General features: G+C 46.4%; 1 protein-coding gene across 5 annotated transcripts in view; it reads left to right on the plus strand.

The window, feature by feature from the left end:
• The window catches only part of rapgef2b (Rap guanine nucleotide exchange factor 2b), a 109,650-nt gene that overhangs the window by 9 nt on the left and 84,641 nt on the right, over positions 1 to 25,000 (plus strand). For all 5 annotated transcript variants that reach the window (XM_056439697.1, XM_056439698.1, XM_056439695.1 and 2 more), the window contains exon 1: positions 1 to 927. This exon is cut by the window's left edge and continues 9 nt beyond it. In XM_056439697.1, the coding sequence (XP_056295672.1) occupies positions 859 to 927 (69 nt within the window). In that variant the 5' untranslated portion in view covers positions 1 to 858. The remainder of the gene's footprint in view (positions 928 to 25,000) is intronic.

Below are 25,000 nucleotides of genomic sequence, written 5' to 3' on the forward strand. Positions count from 1 at the left end.
TTCGTTTTGTTTGGGGTGGGGGAGGATTCAACAACCTGTACATTTATTTTCAAAAGACCCCTCCCTAAATATATAATTTCCTTATTCGCCTCTTTGTAATAACGTTACAAACACTTTTATTTTGAAAACCGTTCCCGGAAGTGTAACCATCACTATGGCCGACTTTACCCTGCTGTGTCAGTCACCATGGTGGCATACAACAGAGCACAGTGGCGGCGGACCTATCCCCACTTTTAGACCCATTACAATGTTAATATAGTGGGTTTTTCCTTTTTGACCGGTGAGTGTACTCGGGTCTGCCTCTCCCGATGGCCGCCAGGTTGCTGTTGACGGGATAACTGTTAGCGTACTCTCTTTTTGAGTGTGTAATTGTTTGTCTGCTGGATCCCGTGTGTGCAATTTCTTTTTCGTCGCTAGCAGAATGCTGAAGAGACGAGGAATGTCTTTGAAGAGCGTCGGCTTGAATAGAGGCACCTTTTCTGTTTCACGCTGAGAAAAGAACAACCTCCAAAATAAAAAGAGAGAGAGAGAGGGAGGAAGAGTCTGAGCCGAGCTTTTTTTAAAACAAGTTTTCCCCTCTTTACCCCGGGGCGAGGGGCTGCTGTCGGCGGGGGCAGAAAACACAAGACGCCCCGAAGAAGACCGCTCCGCTGCCTGGCTCCGGTTCGTGGCCTGGCTCCGGCGGGCACTCCCCAGCTTCGGACCCACGGGCGACAAGAATACAGCGAAGGGAGACGGGTGGTGGTGGGGGTGGGGGGGAAGACTTCTTTTGTTTGTATCCGTGGCGCTGGATATTTCTAAACACTGATTCGGGACGAGGAATCCAAACATCCTGCAGACGGCGTCCCCTCCAAAACAATGGCGTCTTACGTGGATAACAGCTTTCGGCAGGCTGTGATGATGGACCCGGCTGAGAGGAAGCAACAGGTCAGGATCATTTTTATTCCTTTACACCTCCCCCCACCCCAAAAAAGGAATGTGCATTTCGCTGTATTGTGCAATACACCCGCAAAACACCGCAGCGTGCGCTACATTGTAGCGTCCCTGCAAACAGTGTAGCGGCGCGTCCGCGTGCAACTGTTGCCATTCGGCTGGTTCGCGTGTCACGCGCGTCCGCGGCCCGCTAAACCCCAAATGCATCCGCGGAGGTAATTAGGGCTCCTCGATATAACGGGAGCCTGTAAGGTATGGCATTTCAAAAAAAAAGTCAACAATGCCCCTTGCAAGAAAATAAATAAATTAAAATGCACACGTGACACTTTTTTTGTGTCGCTCTTGTATCTAAGAAAATAAATGTATTGTATGTACATACACATTGTAGAAATCTGTGCACGTGACAGGCACAGTCTGGGGGATAATCCCAGCCTAGCCAATTGCCCACAATGGTTTACCATAGCGCCATTGAGTTCATGTCTTATTTTTATTTTTTGTGTCGTGTATGGTAGACTGAGACATCATTTTAAGTGCTTCTGAGTAATATCTTTTGGGGTTTTGTCTCAGCTGGGATTTGGGCAGTGCCCACGGTCTAATGTTGTGTGTGTGTGTGTTACAAATACTGCTGTTGGTTTTTAAATCTCGGTGCACAATAATCTCCTCAGTGTGATCCACTCCAATAGTTCCTCTTGAAGTGTGGGGGTTTGCATGATGTCTCATGAACATGCAAATCCTGCGGGTTGTGGTTATTGCTTAAAGCCACACACACACATACACATACACACACACACACACACACACGCACTCAAGTTTGCATGGCGTCCGATATGATCGGTGATGGAATGTTGTAGATGCAAGCAATGAATCCGTGGTCTGGGTCGCATGGTTTGTGCATCGGACGCTGCAAATGGATGCGGCCCCAGCGGGACGATCGATGGGCCGCCGCCACGGAAACCAGCAGCCTGCGGTCAGTGGCGCTTCCCCGGACGATCTGACTGAGGGAACCATTACGGTGTCATCATCATCATCATCTTGCATGGGCCCACAGGTCTTTGCAGCTCTCTCGCAGGCTGTAATTTGTCCGAGTGACAGATGCCGCTACGGTTCTGGGAACCGAGAGGAGGATCGTCATCGGGTCTGATTCATTGGGCCCGGCACAATTCCCTTTGGGCCTACGGTGGCATCTTCAAACGACCTACTTCTTAAACAAAATACATTATATGTACATGTAGAAATGTGTAGTCATCTAGCAAATTGTCTTATTGCCTGAAAGCCATTTTTATCAAAATATTTGCTAATACATTTACTGTTAATTCACCAAGTCATCCATCCACACATTGCTTGCATTTCTTTTTGGTGGTCTTGTTTTGGTTTTATTCCCCATATAACTAGGGGGATTTCTCTGAGGAATATTTGTTGGTATTGATGACGTGGTCGTTTTATTTTTATTTTTTAATTACCGGGAATTGGCTTCTTTTTTTTTAGCATTGATGTGCAAGGGCGACTGTGTTTTCGGAGCCGGCCTCCTTCTTCTAAAACCCACCTGAAAGAATCGAGGTCAGCCCGGCTCTCGGGGTCAGAGCGGCGCCTGGATGCTGTTTCTTTTTATGTGGAATATGTGAAGCTGTAATGCACTCGGATGTTTAAAAGATAAGAAGGCTCTGACCAAACATGTCAGGTATGCGGTCCTTGAACGCTCTGGCATGATCCCACGCCGTGTCGGTATGCGCAGCACTTCACCGCCCAGTTTAAAAAAAAATGAAAGCTAAAAGAAGGGCGACTAAAATGACCACGCTCGAAAAACGGTCCAGTCAGAAGCAAAAGTGAGATCTGGAAGCCCATTTTTAATTTATTTTTTAAAGCGCTGCGTTCGAGTCCACTCCATTTTTCGTCTCTGCGATTGTTCTTCAGAAAGGCAACAAGACGTAATAACCACAAAGTCCTTTTGACATTAATCTACGTGGTATTGAGAGGTTCACTGGCAGCCCCCCCACCCCACCCCCCACAAAATGGATATTTGATCTCTCATCCCAAATTCGCTCACGTCCAGGGAGGATTATCACATCGCTTTGAATAAAACGGTCTTTACTTTGGCTCCGAGTCGCACCATGTGGCGGGTTACTTTACGGACACGCTGCTCCCTTTTTTTTTTCTCTTTCTTCTCCTGCACGTTTCCAATCGGGGCCCTCCAGTTATGCGACGCCTCCTCCCACCATCAGGCCAAACGTAACGCTTATCTTAATGGTGCCGTACAAGACGATGCATTTCACGGCGTCGAGTCTGAGTGCTCACAGGGATAATTTCATGTGAATCTTAAAGAAAAAGGGCTCTTTTCCCTCGGCGATGTCTCTGCACAGACGACGACTGAAGGAGACCAAACCAGGACGAGCACACGGTCGGATCTGCAGCCGGCCTCGGCCTAGTAATGGGTCCATATTTATGTTTTGTAGCGTTGCGCATTAATCAAAAATATGGCAGGTGATTTTTTTTTTTTGCAGGAGACTACAGACGCTGTGTCGCGTCCTCGTCTAGTAGATGTACCAAACGGAGCCTTTTCAGAGCAAATCCAACCCGCTTACTGTGGACCATGACGGCGCCGAGCTGAGCTGAGCTGAGCGGTTCGGTTCACTTCAGCGTTCGCTTCTTTGTCTCGGTAATTTCTCCTGTTTGTTTACGAAGGACCCGAAGATTCTGAAACCCAAGACGACCCCACGCGGCCGGAGGGAAAAAGAGAAGAGAAATCTGTCGTCCAATAGGAACACAACCCTGCACGCCGGTGGTCCCCCCCCCCCCCGGATACTGTTTAGTCTGCAGCAAGTAGCTGCACCCTCCTTTCGTTTAGCCAGGTGGGAAAGCTGAAGGCCACGAAACGGCTGAGGTGACTCCGCGTTCACGTTCACCTCGCCGGAGGGACGAGCTGCCGACCGTACACATCGGTCCCCGGCACAGCAGATCAACCTCGACGAAACCGGGCATTTTAGGGCGGGGTCGGGGCTCACAGGGACGAATCAGAATGTTCTAGGCCGTTAGCCGGGCGTTACTCAAACTCTTGATGCAAAGAGTTGAACGGTTAAATATTCAAAGTAACAAGTACTCCTTTTGTCTGAAAAACAACCGTGGCGACATGGGAGAAGTACAATATTTTGTTTTGTGTTTTTATATTTATTTTTCATTGATGCTCTGATGTGCACCGCTGCTGTGATTTTTGAAATTTCCCCACTGTGGGACAAATAAAGGAATATCGTATCATATATCATATCATATAAGGGTTGAGAAGAACAGACCCCGGAAAGGCAAATTTAGTCATGAAATTTACTTTTAAATGAAGGTGAAACTGAGCCAGTACAGGCCTGTCCTTTACATCACAGCAAATGCATCGTAGCGTGTGTTTGTGTTCACGTGGAGCTGCTCGTCAACGCCTTCAGCTCTATGATATAAAAATAAATAATTACCATCTATGTGCACACGCATGACATAGTTTTAATTTCGCGGCATCTTATATATTAGAAAGTAGAAAACCGGCCTATTGATATTCACGTTGCACGTTTTGTTAAAAATGTGAGCTGAATACAAATAAATATTTACTCGCAAGGGTACCGTTACACGGTAAAATAAAATCACAGCCCGACCAGACGAACGTGGCGCTCTAAACCGCGTTGGGAAAGTAGTCGTTGCAGGTCGTGTGATGGCCGACGCGTCTCTCTCTCAGCATCCTGTCCCTTTTTTATTTTTTATTTTATTTTTATTTATAAGAAGCAGGAAGAGGGGGGAGGCGTCAGGATGCTTCTTTTAAAAACAATTTTTTTACGCGAGCCGGAACAATGGCCCGACGGCAAAATGCCTTTCCGCTCCAGAAGCTGTTTTATTTTTATTTTGTAGGAATCTGGGTGTTTCGCGACTGCCTTCCTATTTCCGTCGGGACATCGGAAGCACGTAACCGTGTGTTTATATACGAAAAATAGGAGTTCTTTTTTAGTTTAAATGAGTCATTTTCCCAGGCAACTCCAGGGTTTTCCAATTCTCTCCCCAAAAATAACCAACCGGGATAAATGTAGGCGCTTCTGCAGCACTTAACCCTGCAGAAGAAAAGTGATGTCACATGTTATTCTTGTCTTAAATGCAACGGCTGATGTGGACACACACACACACACACACACACACACACACACCGACCGCGGTCATAGTGACGTATTCCTCCCAGTTTTAAATACAGGGGATGATTTTAGGAAAAAACAAAATGCACCAATGTACGACGGCCACACAGAAGACCAGCTCGGGTGTCCTGATTGGCTCGTTTAAAAAATAAATAATGCTTTTAATTCCACATCCGCTTTTTTCCTTTTGTATTAATTTTTTTATACAAAGATATCGTGATGCTTATAAAGCAAAGCGTTGCCATAAACGGTATTGGATATTGCGTTAAAAGTATCGATCCGTCAGCGTTATGACTGTACAGGGAGCCGCCGATTAAAAGGTTGAATTCAATAATCCATCCCTTTACCGCAGGATGGACGGCCGATGTGCTCGTTCTTCCGTTTGACTCGGAGCATAAGCCTGAAACACATTTTCATTCCAGAAAGTGTTCTTTAATGGGATTCAGCGGGACGCTTGGGCCCGACTTTAACTCTGAAATCTAATAATGAAAAGAGCAAATCCAGTTGGGGTTCGTCTTTGTAAATGCACCACCGAGATTAAACTTGGATTAAGATTGAAGAAAGTGAAGCACGGGACTCCTGATTCAACACCGGCGGCGCACGGAGCCAAGCCGAGGCGTGTTTTGTTGATTTAGAATAGTTTCTTAACTCGTCTCGGTGTTCCCCGTTTGATGAGCATCTATTTTCTAAATGGCACTGGAGATCTTGAACGCTGAAATCTGTGGCTGCATTGCATGCTGGTCCTTTGAGTCTGCAGAGAATTTCAGAATCTTGATGAGTCTTCCAGGTAATTTGATTGTCGAAAAATTATGAAAGATCCCTCCCAGAATTTCTCAAAACTCAAGTTGACGTCCTCTGATTGCAACATTTAAAACTCAAAGGTATGGAGTTTAATCGCGTGCGAAAAAATTCAATACGTATTCACATTTAAGAAATGAGAGAAATCCCCACCAAAAATACCCAAAGAACTGTCACTGAATCGCCTTTTACAGTTTAAGATAGTTGTGATATTGGTTTAGATCAGGGGTGTCAAACTTATTTTCACCGTGGGCCACATCAGCATCATGGCCGCCCTCTTAAAGGGCCGGTAACACTTTAGAAGCTCCTGGAACATATTGTTAAATAACACTCTTTGCATTTGATTGTTTATTTGAGTGAAGACATATTGTACATAAGAAAATGTCTCTAATATTACTACATAAATCCATTTAATTTGAAACCTTCAAAATAAAAGCACGGGAAATTTTGCTTCAATTTCTTTAAGAAAAGCTTTCAGGGGCCACTTAAAATGATGCGGCGGGCCGGATTGGGCCCACGGGCCTTGTGTTTGACACCTGTGGTTTAGATGATGTGCCTGTGGTAGAAGGAACTCCAGACGATACAGTAGGTCACATGACATATGAAAAGATACCCTGCCAAATAATACTAAAACATTTTCGACAGTGATGTAAGGTGCGGCCGCTTCCTCCGGGGGGTGCGTGCAGAGGCGAAAAAATAGTAATTTAGCAGAGTTTGCAAAAGTATCCGTGAAGTCCTGCAGCGGAACCGTATCGTATATTCAGGCGCAGAGGAAGTTTAAGTAACATTTCTTTTGTTGCGTTTATTGAAGGACCCTGAGCTGGTTTCTGTGTTGCTTATTCTGCAGTCTTCGCTCCAGATTATTATCATCCTGAGTTATTGTGGTTGAACCTTTTTCTTTTCCTCTGGCCTTTCGACAGTTTCCTTGTCTCGGTGCACGGCGAGCAATTACAACTTCCATTTCACGGGTTAGTGGAGTACTTGATTGAACAATGGTCATGTGCTGTACCCGGGACGTCGCCTTCAGGGCCCCCGCCGTATATATATATATATATTAATTATATATATATACACTACCGTTCAAAAGTTTGGGGTCACCCAGACAATTTCGTGTCTTCCATGAAAACTCACACTTTTATTTATCAAATGAATTGAACATTTCATAGAACATATAGTCAAGACATTGACAAGGTTAGAAATAATGATTAATATTTGAAGTATTCATTTTGTTCTTCAAACTTCAAGCTCAAAGGAAGGCCAGTTGTATAGCTTATATCACCAGCATAACTGTTTTCAGCTGTGCTAACATAATTGCACAAGGGTTTTCTAATCAGATATTAGTCTTCTAAGGCGATTATCAAACACAATGTACCATTAGAACACTGGAGTGATAGTTGATGGAAATGGGCCTCTATACACCTATGGAGATATTTCATTAGAAACCAGACGTTTCCACCTAGAATAGTCATTTACCACATTAACAATGTATAGTGTGTATTTTAGATTAATGTTATCTTTATTGAAAAACAGTGCTTTTCTTTGAAAAAGAAAGACATTTCTAAGTGACCCCAAACTTTTGAACGGTAGTATATATATATATATATATATATATTTGTTGCAACTGAATTGCACACAATAAATAAAAAAAATAAAAAAGCGTCTGCATGTTTCGGCTCCTTACGGTCCGCATTCCTTTTTTAAAAGATATTTTTAAAGCAAAGAAAAACAAACTCCCCGGCGTCGAGGCTACAGAAATTCCAGTGGCCTTCCCGAGCGGGAGGCGGCCGACCTCGTGCTACCGGGCGACCGCAATCCTTACATAACTTTGCCCCCGGACCCACCGGGAGACTATAGCATTCCTGACTCGCAGCATTTACACGACCGCTATGGAATTCCTACTCGCCGCGGCTATCATTAAGAGAATAATTCCCGAATGAGATTTTGGAAAATGCCGGCGTTTTCGGAAAAAACGTGACGGCAAAGGGATTGGCGGCACGAAGCAGAACACATTTATTTGGGTACAAGTTCGGTTGTTACCTTCGCATTGAAAATGCGGAAGGTAATATTTTGATCGCCGTGTATTTATTTATTTGTATGCGTGTTACTCGCATAACTCAAAAAGTATTAAACCGAATCCCATGAAATTTGGTGGGACGATTGGTTATTATCCGGGGACCATTTGATTAGATTTTGGGATCGATCGGGTCAAAGGTCAAGGTCATGAAAAGGTCAAAATCTTCTTTTTACCAATTGGCATGCAACTAATGCCAAAATGTTCATAATTCAATGCCCAATCTTGTGAAATGCGAAGGTATGCGCTCTACCGAGTGCCCGTTCTAGTTTTCTTGGCTGTAATGCGTTTATTGTAAAGAACCATCCTCCCCCTTTTTGAGTGAATTGGCCTCCGGTCCCACGCGGCACCGGCTCATCTCGTGAATAATCTGCCATTTACATTTTAAAAAAAATCCTCCCTCTTGGTGAACTGCTCAGACGTGACGTGGATCAGATGGAGAGCTGATTAGTTTGTGTGATAGGGTTCTCTAAATCCCGGCAAACGGCGACCGCCGTGCAGCTAACGCTTGTTTACGGTGTAGGTGACCGTGGCGCTTGAAGACGGGTCGCCCTTTCCACGCACACGGGTCACGATCAGGCCAGTGTTTTGCCGATAAACAAAAAACTCTCTGGCTATTGTCGTCGGAGATTTTAATTCTGAGATTGCTGTGTGCACAGCTTTTTGCATAATTCATTTGTCAATCAATTATTTTAATAATCGGGAGGCAGGAGGGAGTAATTAATGCCCTAATGATCGAGTTTGGCTTCGGCTGAGTAACCGGTAAAGAGATGTCGAATTTAACCTTTTGAACCATCACAATTGTTTTTAGATATACAATTGTGTTGCTAAAGCTTCGTCTTCTTCTTTGTCTTCTTCTTCTCCTCCCTCCCTTTCCTTCACTCATTAATGACAAGGCGAGAATCATTATTCTTTGTCTCCTTTTTAGTTTTAGTTTTCTTCTTCTTTCTCATCTTCTAAGAAGAGAAATTTGCACATGAAAGATCACCCTGTTTCCTTCTTCTTCTGTTGCATTTTATGTCGATCGGCAAACATCTTTCGGGTGCATCACCGCCGCCCTCCAATCTGGAGTGTATTCTTAATGAAAGTAAATATCTTATTCTAGAAAAACAAACCAAACAAGCCCCCAAAAAAAGGAATAATAAAATGAACTCATATTCTATTCGTTAATCGCATCACCTCTAAATATTTAAACGGTCCCTTTCAGCATACATCACTACATTTTCTCTTTAGTACATTCAGAATATTTCCCTCTCATCTCTCTTAGCCCCCTTTTTTAAAATATCTCTCGCTGACATAATGATAATGATATAGCTTTATTCGTCCCTAAATACTAAAAACTAAATACTAATACTAACACAAAATATACAGGGGGAAAACAAAGTAAAGTGCAGAGTTTTCCAGGATCTATACACCAACAAAACACGGTCCGCCGGCTCATCTTCTTCACAGAAGTCAGTGTCCATAATGTTATGTTTTTTTAATCTCGTATATATCTAAAGCTGTCCGTCCCTGCCCCTCTGAGAGCTCCATTAGCAGCACGCCTCTGGTGGTTTGAGCACACCTGCTTAAGTCAAAGCTTTCAAATACCCATCAGCCTCAGGTACTGCTGGCCCAAAGGAACCCCGAGTGGGTTTTCAACGCCGCGCACGTCTCGCTCTCCCCAAATCCTTTCGGTATATATTAATGCACTTGCAGCTATTTACGGATCGGCAAGCTGGTGTCGCTCGGGCACCAGCTTGTGGGCAAGTGTCTTGTTTGTCTTTGTCGCACTTATATTATGAACGCTGCGTTCGGGGCGGTGCCACGCCAGAAGCAATTGCGGCGACCTCCCGCCACCATTTAATTGTGTGTCTGTATGCAAAGGAAATGCTCCGCCTTGTTCAGTGTAAACACACACACACACACACTGCAGAGGAGAGGCAGGCTGCCGCGTGAAGTGAAAGGACAACACGGCGGGTAGATTAGAAGAGTGTCGTTTTTTGTTGTTGCAATGACTAACGTGTATTTTCTTGAAGCTAATGGCATTTTTTTTAACAGTCTTTTGATCTGTAATTTTGAGTCACAACGGCCGATTCTTCGTTCCAGATGTGCCGACGATCCAAACCGCCTCGTGCAAACTGTCGTACTCACAGCTGTGGTGGTGATCAGGTGATTCCTCGCCCCGTGAGCGCGGGCGAGGACACGCCCGTCTCCGCTAACGGACGTAGTCGTCGAGCGGGGGAACTGCTGCGGCGGCGGCGGCGGTCCTCGCGTGCTGCCGGCGGGGCTCACGCGGCGTCCTGGGCAGCTCTAAAAAAAGAGCGCAATAAAGATTAAATAGGGGAAAATAGCCTTGTGTCACATTGTCTCCCCCACACACACACACACACACACACGTTTATACATCAGTGACTGTTCCACGTCCAGCAGCACGCAGTGGAGCAGATTGCCGGACAACATGCGTCCTCCATGGATCTTTGTCCTTGGTCCCCGGAGGGTTTGTGGAACCTGCGGCCGGTCACGTTTCCAACTCCGTCGCTCCCACCGGGGAGGGGAAAAAAAAAAAAGAGAGCCCGTTCATTACACGAAGGCTCCACGTAATCTGATTCTCACTGGAATGTTTGACGGTTTCTCTCCTGCTTCCTGCTTTTGGGATGAAGGGGGGGGGGGGAATGTATGTGTGTGTGTGTGTGTGTGTTTGTGTTCCTACTACTGGGAAAAGTTTGTGGAAAACACATTTATTGCTGAGATGCAACCCCCCCCCCCCCCCTTTTTCGGCCCCGTTGACATTTATCTGACTCCGGCGACATTGCGGTCTGCCCTTCTCGCACCGCTCGAGCAATAATTCTCCCCTAAATGCTGCGATGTCAGTTTACAGCCCGGCGTTATTTATTAAACACCGCTGGTTTCGTCGGGCGCCTCCAGACCTTGACCGGGCTAATTGACACTCTCCTCGGGCCGACCTCAAACAGCCGGCCGCCGCCAGTTGTTTTCCCCATACGGCCCGATATTTCCTTCGCACTCAACCCCCCCCACCCCCTTCCCCCTCTAACTCCACCCCCTTCCTCCCGCTGGGAGCAAACCCTTCTTTTCTCATTAATCATTCTTGCCACGATTAGCATGCAGATCACTTAATTCATGGCGGAGAAAAGGGCCACCCGAGAGGCTAATGCGCGGGCAATCTTCTCATGGCTCACTTGTGTTTCGAGTAATGTGGTTAACCGGATTATCGAGGGGGAAGGACCTCGGTCCTCTCAAATTGGCACGAATCAAATCACGGTGGCGAAGGAGCCCGCCGCCGTCAGTCAGAATGACGGAGTCCTGACGGTCCTGCACGTTTATTTAAGATTCAATATTCAAGGTTTTATTTGCCATTTGTGCCTCGACCGGCAGTCCAGAGCCGTCGGACATCAAGTGCAGGACTCCACGAGTTTAGAAATAACACCGTAATCAGACACCGAATATAAAAGAAAACACGAGAGGGAAGGTGGGAATATGAACAAGAACAAGAAAGGTGCTAGCTTGTACAGTTTTATTATGAATCGTCAAAATTTGTTGCGGCTTAAATATGTTTTGTTGTTTTGGGCGTGCGTTTGTTTTGAAAGATAAGTAAATAATGCTACATTTAATTTGTGTGATATCGCCAGTGAGCTCGACGACATCGCCAAATATGAGATTTCTTTGCAAATAGATTTCAACAGTTACCATGTGCACATTTCCATTGTGCCATGTTCTAGACCAGGGGTGCTCAATACGTCGATCGCCGCATACTCTTGGTAGATTGCATGTTGGCAAATTGGCCCGCCCCCCTGTAATTTTCTCCACACAGCCAAATTACAGCAGATGTAATTTCAGGTCCTTTTCTTAAAGAGCACATCTTTGTTCTATTATTCAACTAATTTTGACCTGGTCATTTTATAAGTAGCTCGCATGCTGAAGAAGCGTGAGCGCCCCTGTTCTCGACGTATAATTTCCACTTTGCCGCAACCGGCCTCCGACTACATTGTTGGGCAATCCCGTGTTGCCGAACGACAATAAAAGGATCCTTGAACCTGAACATAGCGTTGTTTGACTAAGTCACATGCGCCGTTTGACTAAGTCACGTGACTCCCACTGGAGGACCGCCTGCTCACGTCACGCTTTTGTTTCACCGTCCACCTGTGTCGGCCCGACTGCCCCCGCGGCTGTGTTATTATCACTGCACTGCACGAGGACTGTATTTGATTATAAATACATTCCGCATTGAGAATGCGGAAGGTAATGTTTTGATCGGTGTGTATTTGGATGTGTGTGTGCGTGTTATTTGCAAAGGTCAAAAAGTATTAAACCGAATCGCATGAAATTTGGTGGGATGATTGATTATCTGGACCATTTGATTAGATTTTGGGATCGATCGGGTCAAAGGTCAAGGTCATGAAAATGTCAATCTTATTTTTACCATAGCACGGTCAATTTTTATCCAATTGGCATGCAACTAATGCCAAAATGTTCATAATTCCAATGCCCAATCTTGTGATAGGCGAAGGTATGTGCTCTACCGAGTGCCCGTTCTAGTTTTAGCTGTTTTTTGTTTTTCAAATCTAGTCGACATTGAGTTTAAAGTTTACCGTTTCATAGTAAAGCTGAAAATTAAAAACAATACAAGACTCGAGCAGTAATTAGCAAATGAAGATTACAGCAAATCTACCATTTTAAAATAAACCATATCGCAAATAAATACTATGAAATGAAAACAAAGCGCACATCTGCGGCGTCTTTCCTCTTGACGGGCGCAAGCCAAGCCAAGGAAAAGGGAAAACCCGAAAAGATCACAATGGTTTCTCCGTGTTTTTCCTTTTTTTTTTTTGTGAAACATCCTCAGGATATAGGCTGAAGTCCCCCGTCCCGTCTGGAGCGGAGGCCTATTCTTAGTCTGCGTTGAAGTGAAAGGCCTTGGGTGGGGGGGGGGGGGGGATCATAAGGCAACTCTGTAAACAGGAAACCTCCGTCCGAGACGCCAGTGTGGCACAGATGCCCGGCTCATGAGAAGAGCGACGGGTTCCCCGAGTGTCTGCGTTTGGATTCTGCGCCTCAGATCTCTTCCAACGACACACACTAATGGAAGGTACATCAAAGGCACTCTGGTGTTATTATCCATTACTTTCACGTACAGGCGTAGCGTGTCTCCTCGTAGCCGCCGTGACCTCGCCTGGCGGCTGCCCAGATACTCTCATTAACCAAAGTGGGTTTAGGTTTTTTTTGGCGAACAACGGCGTCCTTGTCTCCTCTCGGACGAAAGGAAGGCCCACAGCGTGACAACGTGTCCTTTTTGAGAGAGAAGGTGAGGAGTCGCACAAAAGATGACAATTGTCGTCTCGATGACAACAGAAGGCGACTGAGCTGCTGGCTCGCCGCCAGCTCGCCGGGAACACGCTGTTCAGAACCCTTTTTTTTGGAAGAGCTCCAAACACAAGACCGCTGGCTCTGCCAAGGTTGCTCTTAACAAAAAAATTTTTTTCTGATTTTACGTGCCAGATTGCCAAACAGTTAGTCTAAGTGATATATTTATATTCAGTACCGTGCGTTCGTGTGGCAAATTATGTCTCGTATAGATTTTAAGCCGCCCCTCTCGCTCTCTCTTGTTAAATTCTGGCCATATGTTGTTTTTATGTACCACGTAGCGCTGCAGGTACTCGTTGCACGTGTGTAATGCGGTATCGATGTGTTTTTATGCCGTACACATGGGTAATCTCACCTCACATTATTGGCAACTTTGGGTAATTTTCCATTATTTGGTTAAAGTGTCTTGGCCCTTTGGAACAAAAGAAATGGGACGTCAAGGTGTCGGTTCAAAACCCAGATCCAAAGCAGATGGACTGAGCGGGTAAAGCCCCATAAGGCATCTGACTAAATACATGTTTACTTGAATGGTGAAATGACAATCTTGCAAAATGAAAAACGTGAAGATGATCAAAATGTCCTCCCTATGGCGATAACTAATGGATCACCGTGGGCCGGCACAACGGCATCAACCGGACACGCTCTGAGAACAACAGCACAGGACATTCCACTTGAGATTTCTCTCTGGCAAACGCACTCGAATGTCCCTCAGAGTGCTTTGTGGGGCCCTCGAGGCCCTAAAAAGATAAATCTGGCCCGTGAAAGCAGTTCTGGTATTGAGAGAGTTTCTCCGGTTTGTTCCCTAGCAACCGGCGGCCCGGCGTAGCATCGTAATGCCGGAGTGACTTCGCCACGGGAGAAGGCTGCGCAGATTGGAAAAGATTATTGAATTCCATAAATATTTCAAATGAGATTAATGGCCGTCTGATCGAGAGAAGCGGACCCGGCGGAGGCAGTCGCGGCGAGGTTTCGACCCCCGGGCCGGGGGCCGGGAACTCTCTGTTATTCTTCTCCCGTTGGGGAACGCTGGGGGATTTTTTTTTTTTTTTTTTAGTAACACTCCGCCGGCCTCTTGGCTTCTATTTGTGTCACGTTAATTGGACAGAAGAAAGGGGAAAGCTAGAACCCAATATATGTGGATCCTTTTAGGACACCAAGCCCCCCCTCCCCCACACACGGGAAGATTAAAGCACCTCCCCATCCCATTTTCATCCACACATGCCCCCCCTTTTCTTCGGTCCCTTTCCCCCCCCCCCCCCCGTCCTCTTTCTCTTTGAGCTCTCATGAATTGATCTTTTTACACGATGTTGCGTAACTTGGCGATGATTGCGCCGCACCTCTTTGAGGCCTTTGTTTGGGCGAAACGGAGCGGCTTTCATTCGGCCAGACAGCTGGCTCCGTTCCCGGGCGCGCAGACCTGCTCCGATGAGGTTCAGTGACGGCGCTGAGAGATCTCTTTGTGTCCCGGGATTGGTCGGAGTCCACCGGTGGATCCACATTGAGGCGCTGTTGAGGTAACGGCGGTGTGTTCATAGCCTAAAATGAGTGTGGTGGCATTTTTCTTTTTTCTTCAAAAATCCAAGATGATCTTATGATCTGATGTCTCCATCAAAATAAAACAAATATTACACTTTATATTGCTTTTTATCTTTTTAATACAGTGTAATAACAAGCTACCTGAGATTTGAGAATGCCAGAACATCAAATGTTTGTCTTTTTGAAAACGAGTTGTGTGTGTGTGTGTGTGTGTCAGCAGCTCTGTGGTCAGACTATCAAGAGGCTTCAGACTGGAGGTTGTTTACTCGTGTTGGTCTGCATCAGAGAGTGGGGGGGGGGGGGGCGGACACAAATAACGGCCCACGATTCTTGCGTGAAATCGCGGCTCGTCTTTCCGCCCCGGACGGGCGAAAGATATGATGTCCAGAAAATACGATGAACTTTTAACCTCCCCCGGGTTTTTTCTCGAGGTAACGCGCCCCGTTGACTCTCCTCGCGGCCGGTTGAACTTCAACTGTCCTCTAATCAATACCTCTCGCGATAACGTGTCCCGTGACAAAGGGTCACTCGCAGCGATGAACTTTCTAGCTCTACAGACGGTTTTCCAGCTGAGCAGGCCACAACTTCACCGTCTTGATTCCCTCTCTCTGTTGTTGGGAACACTTTTGTTTTGCAGCTGTGTTCAGAGGTAAAAGCTCAACAAAATAGTTCCACTATCTCGCTGAGCGCCAAGCGGGAAGACGATAACACCGTGGAGCCGTATCGGCCGACGAGCAACTTGTTCCCGGAAGGAGTTGGTGGATACCAAAAAAAACAGACTAAAAGAGCGTGAATATTGTGACGGGAAGAGAGTAGCGGCTACATTGTGAGATCCAAACAGTCCCACGTCGAGGCGAGGCCGTCTCTTGAGTAGGGTTGGTTACCAATAACCGGTGCCAATATGGCACCAGTTGAGTACCGTAACGTTGATTGCAAGTCTTGCATTCGTAAAAGTAGACCAACAAAAAATAAATTAGCCATTAGAACCATGTTTAAGCTAGCTACGAGCTACGAGCGCTAGCTTCGAGCTACGAGTGCGACGGTATATCCGTTTTTTGTCAGTGCTCCATGAGAACGGCTCTTACAGGGAACATGGCCGGAGACGTTTTTAATGTCGTCATTGTCAATCGTCAGTTTGGGATAAAAAAAAAAAAATTTAAGTATCGGTTTAGGCACCAGTATAGAAAAAAGAAAAAAACCCGATACCCATCCCTACTCTTGAGTGGGTTCATGTTTCATCACCACCAGCTCCAATTGAGATCCTCAATGTATTCTCGTGACACTTTTGATGGCGTCGACTCTGACATTATGGTGTGTGTGTGTGTGAGCGTGTCAGCAAATATAATTCGGTGCTAATTGGGTCCCCGTGAGATCCTGTGTCGAGTGTGGCTCGACTAACGCTCCGCGGCACCAGATGGGCGTGAAAAGTTCATCCTTGCTTGTTCCTACCCTCGAGGCTGAGGGAGGCTGACGGAGCAGCGCAGCGCGGTTTTTGTTTTTTCTCCACCGATGAAGAAAAGGGTGAGGGCCGGTTCTTCCTCTCGCCGGTCGGCCGACGTGGTGCGATAGCGAGCTGCACTCCAAGTTATTCTCAGCGCATACTTGACACCGCACAGATATAAACTTTGACGTGCCTCGATGACTCTTTTCTAGAAGGTGATCTTTACCTAAAGGGGGCGCAGGAGGTTTTGCAATGTGCGACTCTTATTTTTACATCACACGTCATTTAGCAGACGCTTTTATCCAAATCGACTTACAATAAGTGCATCAACCAAGAGGACAAACTCGGAACAACAAGAATACAGAAAGTAACATTTCTTCAAGAAAGTCAAACTACAAAAGTTCCATAAGTAAGAGACATTTAAGCGCCACTGAAGTGCTAATCTGTGTTTTTAATCCAGATAGTCGGAAAAGATGTGTTTTTAGTTTCCGGTGGAAGATGTAGAGACTTCCTGCCGTCCGGATGTCAGTAGGGAGCTCGTTCCACCAATGAGGAGCCAGGACAGCAAAGGAGTCACGAGTCGATCGGCTGTTGCCGGGCGGAGCGAACGTATTATTTCCCGAAGTGTTGAGCTAAAGGCGCACAAAACGTACACACTTCCAACCCAACACACACACAACATGACTGCACTGATCAAAGCAGATGGGTCAGCCGACGCTTTTATGATATAAATTATTAAATGTGATATGCCCTGCAATTTAATTTAATTATGGGGATGAATAAAGTGTATATAATCTAATTTAATGAGTTGCTGCTGAGACAAATTTGTCCACCTTTCTCTCAAAAACGTGGACATTTTGTATTCTTCTTCTTATTAAAAGCCGTCCTCTTGTCTCGTAAACCCCGTTTAATCTCGACCCGCTGCCACTTGTGCAGTCCAGCCTCTGATCCGCCTCGAGAGTTCGAGTGCGTTTCTACTTCTTAGAGTTTCTTCATCCTGGCTGGCGGCTCCAGTTGGAGCTGCTGAGCTCGTTCACACGCCGCCCGACCCGCCGGGAAACAAACATCGGGCTCCTGATTGGCTCCACCGGCTGCCATTCAGGGGGTGGAGGAGGATTCTTCTTCTTCGTCTTCTTCTTCGTCTTTCTCCTTTTTCTTGTCCCTTTCCTTCTCCTCTTTTTCCTTCTTCCTCTTCTTTTTATTCTCCTCCTCCACCTTCTTCTTTTTCTTCTTCGCCTCTTTCTCCTTTTCCCTCATATTCTTCTTCTCCTCTTCCTCCCCTTCTTCTTCTTCTTCTTCTTCTTTCTCTCTCCTTTTCCATCTTCTTTCTCGTTTTCCTTCTTCTTCTTCGCCTCTTTCTCTTTCTCATTTTCCTCCACCTTCTCTTTCTTCCGTTCCCTTTTCTTCTTCTTCTAAGAGAAATGTGCACATGAAAAATCACCCTGTTCCTTTCTTCTTCGTTGTCTTCTTCGTCTTCTTCTTTCTTTCTCCTTTTCCTTGTCCCTATCCTTCTTCTCCTTCTCTTTTTCCTTCTTCCTCTTCTTTTTATTCTCTTCCTCCACCTTTTTCTTGTTCTTCTCCTCCTCTTTCTCCTTTTCCACCATCTTCTTCTCCTCCTCTTCCTCCCCCTTCTTCTTCTTCTTTCTCTCTCCCTTTCCTTTTCCTTCTTCGCCTCTTGCTTCCTTTCCCTTTACTCCTTCTTCTCTTCCTTCTTCTCCTTCATCTTTTCCTTCTTCGTCTTCTCCTCTTTCATCTTTTTCTTCTCCTTCACCCCTTTCTTCTCCTTCTTCTTCTCCTTCACCCCCTTCTACTTCTTCTCCTTCTTCTTCTAAAAAAAACCCCCAACCTTCCTGAACAGGTGCCAGTGGCGGTTTGTTTTGCGCGCCTCTTAATTCGCCATCGGAGGAAGGAGCGTGGGCCGCGGGCGTAATGCTAATTGGCGTTGTGTAGTACGTGCCAGTTTCCTCCGGGGGGCACTCGGTGCACAATACGATAAACCTGCCATCTTGAAGGATTTGTAAAGTGTGAACCTCCATCCCGATCACAGGTTTGATGACATCGGTTCTATTCTGTCTGTTTTCTTCTTTCTTTCCTCTCTTGAAGGATGAACCTTGTTGTGTCTCCTCGATCTCATTTTTGAACTTGAGCCCTTTTGCAATCACCCCGTGCTTTGTCTCGGTGAAAGGGTCGCTCGGGGGGGGGGGGTTGGCCGCGAGATAGCGGGCGCTCGTCACCGCCGTGACCTTGTTGTCGCCCACAAAGCCTCCACCTGCTGCCTCGCGCGCCGGGCTAATGGATAAAAATACCCGGCGGATCCCACACTCTCTGTCAAGGGCAGCTGCCGGCCGACCTGTTAACACGGGGAATGCACAAACAAAGGCACGGGAATGTGCACACACACACACACACACACACACACATTAACACAAACAGACAGACATGCCCACAGTGGCACCCAGTGGAACATCATACCGTTGCCCCCCCCCCTGAGGAGGTGTATGGTGATGAATGTTGTGCACATTTTGAATGAACTGCCGTCGCTGCTGTTTTGTCCGCTCCGGGGGGGAGGGGGGGGGGGTCTTCCTCTTCCTCTTCCTCCTCCGTCCCACTTGGCACACGGGATGCAGACACGCCGTGGCGTTTGTGCTGAACGCACAATATGATGCGATATATCGCCATTAGCGGATACTGCACCGTCGGCAACACGACCCTCCCGACCTTCAACACGGGAGCCGCGTGACTCCCGGCGGTCCGTTTACCTCGGGCCGTTTGCCTCCTCGGAGCGTGGGGGGGGGGGGGGTTTGTGAAGAGGGCGTCGTCATTCAGCTCTGTGCTCGTCATTGGACGGCCCGGTACCGATGACTCTGGCATTTTCATTTTATACGAAGCAGCGCGGAGAATCTACGAAGTGAACAGAAGGATCGCGTCGCCCTTTTCGTCACGGCGATGACATTTAGCACGTTAGCTAACGAACCCCGAGGAGACCCGGGGGACGGTGCGCTTTGAGGTGCCGTCGTGTGAATTATGGCTGCAGCTGACAAGTATTGTCCTTGTGGGTTAATCTTTTGACATTTTATATTTTTGTAAATGGTGATTGTCCAGATGTCGTCCATAATCGCCATAAAACGAGACCCGGACCTCAACTTGTCCAAATACATTCTCAGTTGACGAACGCTAGCACGATACGGGCGACTAATCGATTCAGTCGACATTTGTAAAACCAAGTTTCTCCCCAAAAAACAAACAAAAGCAGTTCTGTTGAATAACTTCAAGTACATTTATTTCATTTTTAAAACCCAGAGGGGTGATTTAGATTGAAAGACTTCCTAATAAAATGTTCTTTTAGGCATGCCGAGCATGTTTTCAACTTTAGGCTGGGAAATTATCATTTTTTGTCGCAAACTCCATCGTCTGCATATCGGCACATATTCTAGATCGACTCAATTTAAATGTTTGTCTTTTTAGACTTTATTAATCATTTATTAGTTGTAATTACTTACTATTTGATTAATTCCTTAAAAGTAAGTCATGTCAGATGTGGGGTTTAAAGTTATGAACATTATTACAATATATATATTTTTATGTTTCATAGATCAAACAATTACTTGATTGGTCGAGAAAATGATTATATGAGGATGAAAATAGTCGTTGGTTGCAGCTCGAGTGTATTTTGGGAACGCTCGTGTGCCAGCAGGCCCCCAGCTGCACGGGCGTAACGGCCGACCCAGAGGCCCTCACACACTCTGTGTGTATGTGTTGAGGAATGCGAGCCTCACCCTGGCCCGACACACAAGATGGGCCCGTCCGCCGTCACGGTAACTGGACCTGGGAATACCGGCGAGCGCAGCCGAGCGAGGGGTCGTTGGCGTAGAGAGGCAGACCTTTTTGAAAAGGTCACGGCGGCCAGGAGGAAGGTTCCGGGTCGGGGGGGGATCATTATCATTGGATTTCTTTCGTTGCGGTTATGTCACCCTAATGAGCTTCTTTCTCTCTTTTTTAAAATTAATATATCTTGCGGCCGCGCTGCGGTTCTCAGGGTGAAGGTGGGGAGAGCAAAGCTCCCACTGACAAGCGAGCAATTGTTGTGGAACTCGGTCGTCCTCGCTAAGTCGCAAGGGGGGATTTTATAATTTGTGCTTTTCCCAGCTATTTTTTTCCCCCTCAACCCGAAAACAGAACGACAACAAACCCCCAACAAAGTGGCGTGATCAGACCGGCCCGGGGGAACACGGTCCTCAGCATCTTAAGACGCCGATGGTGTAATGATTCCCCCCCTCCTCCCCCCAAATGCTGCGTCCTGCAAACTGGAAACCGCAGACGTCAATACTGCCGTTTGAAGTCGAGTTCTCGCCCTCCGGTCGGCTCCCCACCGAACCCGAGGATCCACAACCGACCCGGGGACGGACGGCGTGCCGATGCTCCCCGGCCAGAAGAGGAGGGATCACAATCTGCCCCGGCGAGATGTTTTCCTGCGTGTGAAAGCTCAGCCGTTTCTTTACAAGTCGCTGACAGAAGTGCATATGCCTCGCGGTGGGCGGCCATGCGGCATCCTCTCTCTCTCTCTCTCTCTCTCTCTCTCTCTCTCTCGCTCCCTCTCTCTCTCCGCTTGGACTAATGAGAGTTGCGGTGGAGTTGGAAGGCAGCCAAGTGTGTAGGGAAATAATTAACGAACAGTGTTGTTCGCTCCTTTTTTTTTTCTTCTTCTTTTGTTGTTGTTTTACAGACAGGAGATTGATAAGGAGAAAAGCTTTGAGACGAGAAGTTTTTTTTCTTTTTCTTTCTCAGCCACGATAGCGAATGCCAATTCCAATACCGGCGTTTAATTAATAAGCATTCTGTCTGTCTGTCTGCCTGCCTGGTGATCATCGGGTTTCACTGACGCGTCGCCTTCCTGACTCTAGAACTCAACATTAACAAATAAGTACTTGGTTTTAACTGTATTGGTTCGTTTTGGAACTTTTTATTATTAAAAATTAAATAATTTCAAAATGAAGAGGAATTTAAAGTTATTAGGAATCAGCATTCTGGTCTACGGCGTATACAGATTAAATTCAATAGATGAGCCCCATTGATCCAGCTGTTCGAGTTCCTCCCCTAAATATTGATAGATAATGAAGGTAATTGTGAATGTGATTGATACCACTTCATATACGCACTCTGAGATGACAGCTAGGCGCAAAACAATAAGTCAATCCATCAATCGGCCTGCATTGCAATTGTTCCGCAGCAGCTATTCTATCGATTGTTTTCAGTTGTTTCGTCAAAGATATCGGATTTCTGCTGGTTTCTGCTTCTGAAATGTGAGGATTTAGCTGCTTTCTCCCCGTTGTGTTTATCATTTGTGGCGCCAATGAGAAGAAAACCCGCTCTCCCCCGACGCTCGACCTCTTTCAGGTGAAGCTTTTGCCCCAATGAAGGATTTCCTCCAGGGTGCAGTTGGAGAAGAGCGGGGAGCTTTCATACACGGATGCAGACCGCCCCGGGGCTGTGGGGGGGGGGGTAATACTGCCAACGCAGGAGACGCCGTCATTGATTTACTCTCCCCGTTCGACTCGGTGAGGTCAACCCGCTCCGCCGAAACGGCCTTTTATGGGGCTATACAACCCTCCTGTTACCTTTACATTTACCAACACATTTTACCCTCGGGGTCAATTTGACCCCAGCAATTAAAACCTCCAGAAATTTATTTGAATTAATATTGTTTCCCAAGTTTAAGTGTGAGGTACTTTATGTTTGTTTGTTGACTACCTAAATAGCCCTTTAAATATATAAAAAAGTTGATATTTCTTATATGTTTGACACAGTGAAAAACAGCCTGGGGTCAAATTGACCCCAAAGAACACCGACGTTAAACATTGAATGTGGTCAAATTGACCCGAAAGGTAACAGGAGGGTTAAGAAGCTCATTCCTACAACGTATAAAAACATCACCTCGTGACGCGTCCGTCCCCCGACGCGACGGGACGCTTCTGGCGCGTAAAGTTACGGCTCTATAAACGGCGCCCGCTAGTTTACGGCGTTGCGACCTGCAGACGTTTTTAAAAACGTGCGATTGCGCCGTCGAACTCGAGGCGACGCGTCGAAATATCGGTATCTGATCATCAACCCGCGTGATGCCCTTCACCTCCTGTTACCAAAGGGCTTCGGGTTATCTCCCCCTCCCCCTCCCCGAGCTCGGCCCTTTGAGTCTCCGCGGCGGGTGATGGATGCGCGCGGCGGTCGGCTATCTGCGCTCGGCCAGAGAACGGGCGAATAAAAGGATCGACCGCTTGTGGGACAGTGGAAGGGGGGAAGAAAAGAAAAAGGGCTTCCTATCTGGCAGATGGACCCTGCGGCGTCGGGAGATAAGCGACGCAGAAGCACTTCCGAAACGCTCTCAAGGGGGACCCGGCGCCGCCGGATTAACTCTGGATTAATGGAAACTAAAACGGAGGTATATTTAATCGTCTTGGAGTCATTTATTGATTGAAAGCCATTTTGAATCCCATTTTTCTTCCATTTCATAAACCGACCCGCTTTTAATGGATCAATCCAAGAAAATAATCGCCGTATTAATTGGCGATCGAAAGCGGTCGTTACTCGCGGCCTCGTTCGGATCCGTGCCGAGATGGACCGCGAGCTTCAGCGGCTCTGGTAACGCGCGCGGTTATGAACATTTCAAGTTCTTTCGGGAATCTGTTTCCTCGCGCCGCCGCCGCCGGTCATAAAGTCGGTATGTGGCAAACGCGTTCTCTTGTTGTTGTTGTTGTTGCTTGGATTTATTTTCCGTGTGAAGCCGTAGTTGTTTACACGCAACCTCTCCTGTTGTACCCGCCAATGAACAACAATGCAGGAAGGAAGACAACTCAAGACCTCCCCCCCCACCACCACCACACACACACACACACACACAGTGTTTGATCCATCAATACATTTCGTTGCTGCAGCCAGAAACTAAAGAGCATAATTTAATGATTTATTGTCAGTCCTACAGATGGAACAAAGTCACCTGAATGCTTGTGGCACGGAGTGTGTGTGTCTGTGTGTGTGTGTGTGTCAAACATATTCATAAAGCAATTTAGCAAAACAGGTTTATCTCAAGGCGTTAAACTTCATTTAGACATTCACTGTGTGTGTGTCTGTGTGTGTGTGTGTGTGTGTGTGTATATGTGAGACTCACACACAGCATTAGTATCTGAGCCATTAATAATCTGTTGTGCTGTTGCGGCAGCCAGAAACAAAAGAGCATAATAGAATGACTACAAATTGAACTAAGCCATCTGAATGCTGGTGCCGCCGATCAATGCCGTGTGTGTGTGTGTGTGTGCGTCAGCTATTGTTTTAATTAGTGGACGACATGTCGAGGAAATAACTAGGAAGTTTACAGAGAGTTTCTGTTGGCGGTTGGTGACCGGTATGCCAGGAATGCCATTCGTCGTTCTGCGCAAGCGGCTTTGGCCGCAAGGTTTAAAAAAATATTTGTCATCAGGAACAGCATCTTGTTTTTCTTCCCCCCCCCCAAATCTCTCTCTCTCTCCGGGGGCCACCTGTGTTCCTGGTAGGATTAGGTTAGAGAAGGAAGGAGGCGGGATTAGATGTTGTCACTGGTGTCGGAGCCTCGGAGTTTAAGCCAACAGTTACATTGTTTTTAAATGAACATGCGTCGTCTTTTTTATTCAGCACACACACACACACACACACACACACACACAATGAGAATGAATTGGGACTAGATGCAGCTTCATCAGCATGTCCTAGTTTCAGCTCCCCGCTGCTCTTGATCCACTTCCTGTGTCTGATGCTGTCGGTGCCGCTTTCAGCCGAAGACGCGCGATGATGAAAGCTCAGATCAAACAACCTCTGCTTTTGATCTTTCTCTCTCTCTCTCTCTCTCCTAAGACACAAAAGCATCACAATCAGCTGTGAGAATAATCACAGCGCAGGTACGGTCCATGTTTGAAATACACAAATGAATCCGCAAAAGAAACCTTCACTGTTAGCCAGGAGGTTTTTTACTGTGATTTGATCCGAAAAACAGTCATGTATCCTCACTGTGTGCACTTTGTGGTTAATTGTGTTCTGCTCCGTATGAAAGGAGGCCGGGAAAGAGGGGGGGGGGGGGGGGGAGTAGAACAAAATCAGACCGGGAAATGACGGGCCCCGTGCGGAGGAAAAGATGGGATCCTTTGCATTCCTTCCATACAGTCGATACGAAATATTTGAGACTGAAGCCACAATTGATGGTTTTGCATATTTCTCCCTGCGAGGCTGAGTTTGAGTGGCGCTGTTTCTTCCCCTGTGACGTCACCGCAGAAAGAGGGGCGGGAGAGGAACGTGCAGCACTGCCCCCTAGTGGTGACCTTGTGCCTGGATTATTCAGTGCTCCACAGTCGGTGATCCATTTGTTTCTTTTCATCTTCAGGATTCACTTTATTTATTTATATATGTATTAATATATATAATATAATATATATATTATATTATATATATATGGCACTATAAAACCATTGAAATGATTTACTTCAGTGCTCAAGAAACTATTTGTGTAATGCATCACAGAAAGATATGACTCAATATTTGTTTAGTGACCACAATAAAGGAAACATTTGTGGTTGATATGTCAGACGCATTTTAAAAGTAGGCTCTATTTTTTTCACTTCTCCCGTATATTAATGAGCTGGACGACTGTTTCAAGTCACCCCTTTTCACTATTATCCCAATAAAGGA

Source organism: Pseudoliparis swirei, chromosome 19 (genome assembly GCF_029220125.1).
Source record: "Pseudoliparis swirei isolate HS2019 ecotype Mariana Trench chromosome 19, NWPU_hadal_v1, whole genome shotgun sequence".
NCBI classification, from domain to species: domain Eukaryota; kingdom Metazoa; phylum Chordata; class Actinopteri; order Perciformes; family Liparidae; genus Pseudoliparis; species Pseudoliparis swirei.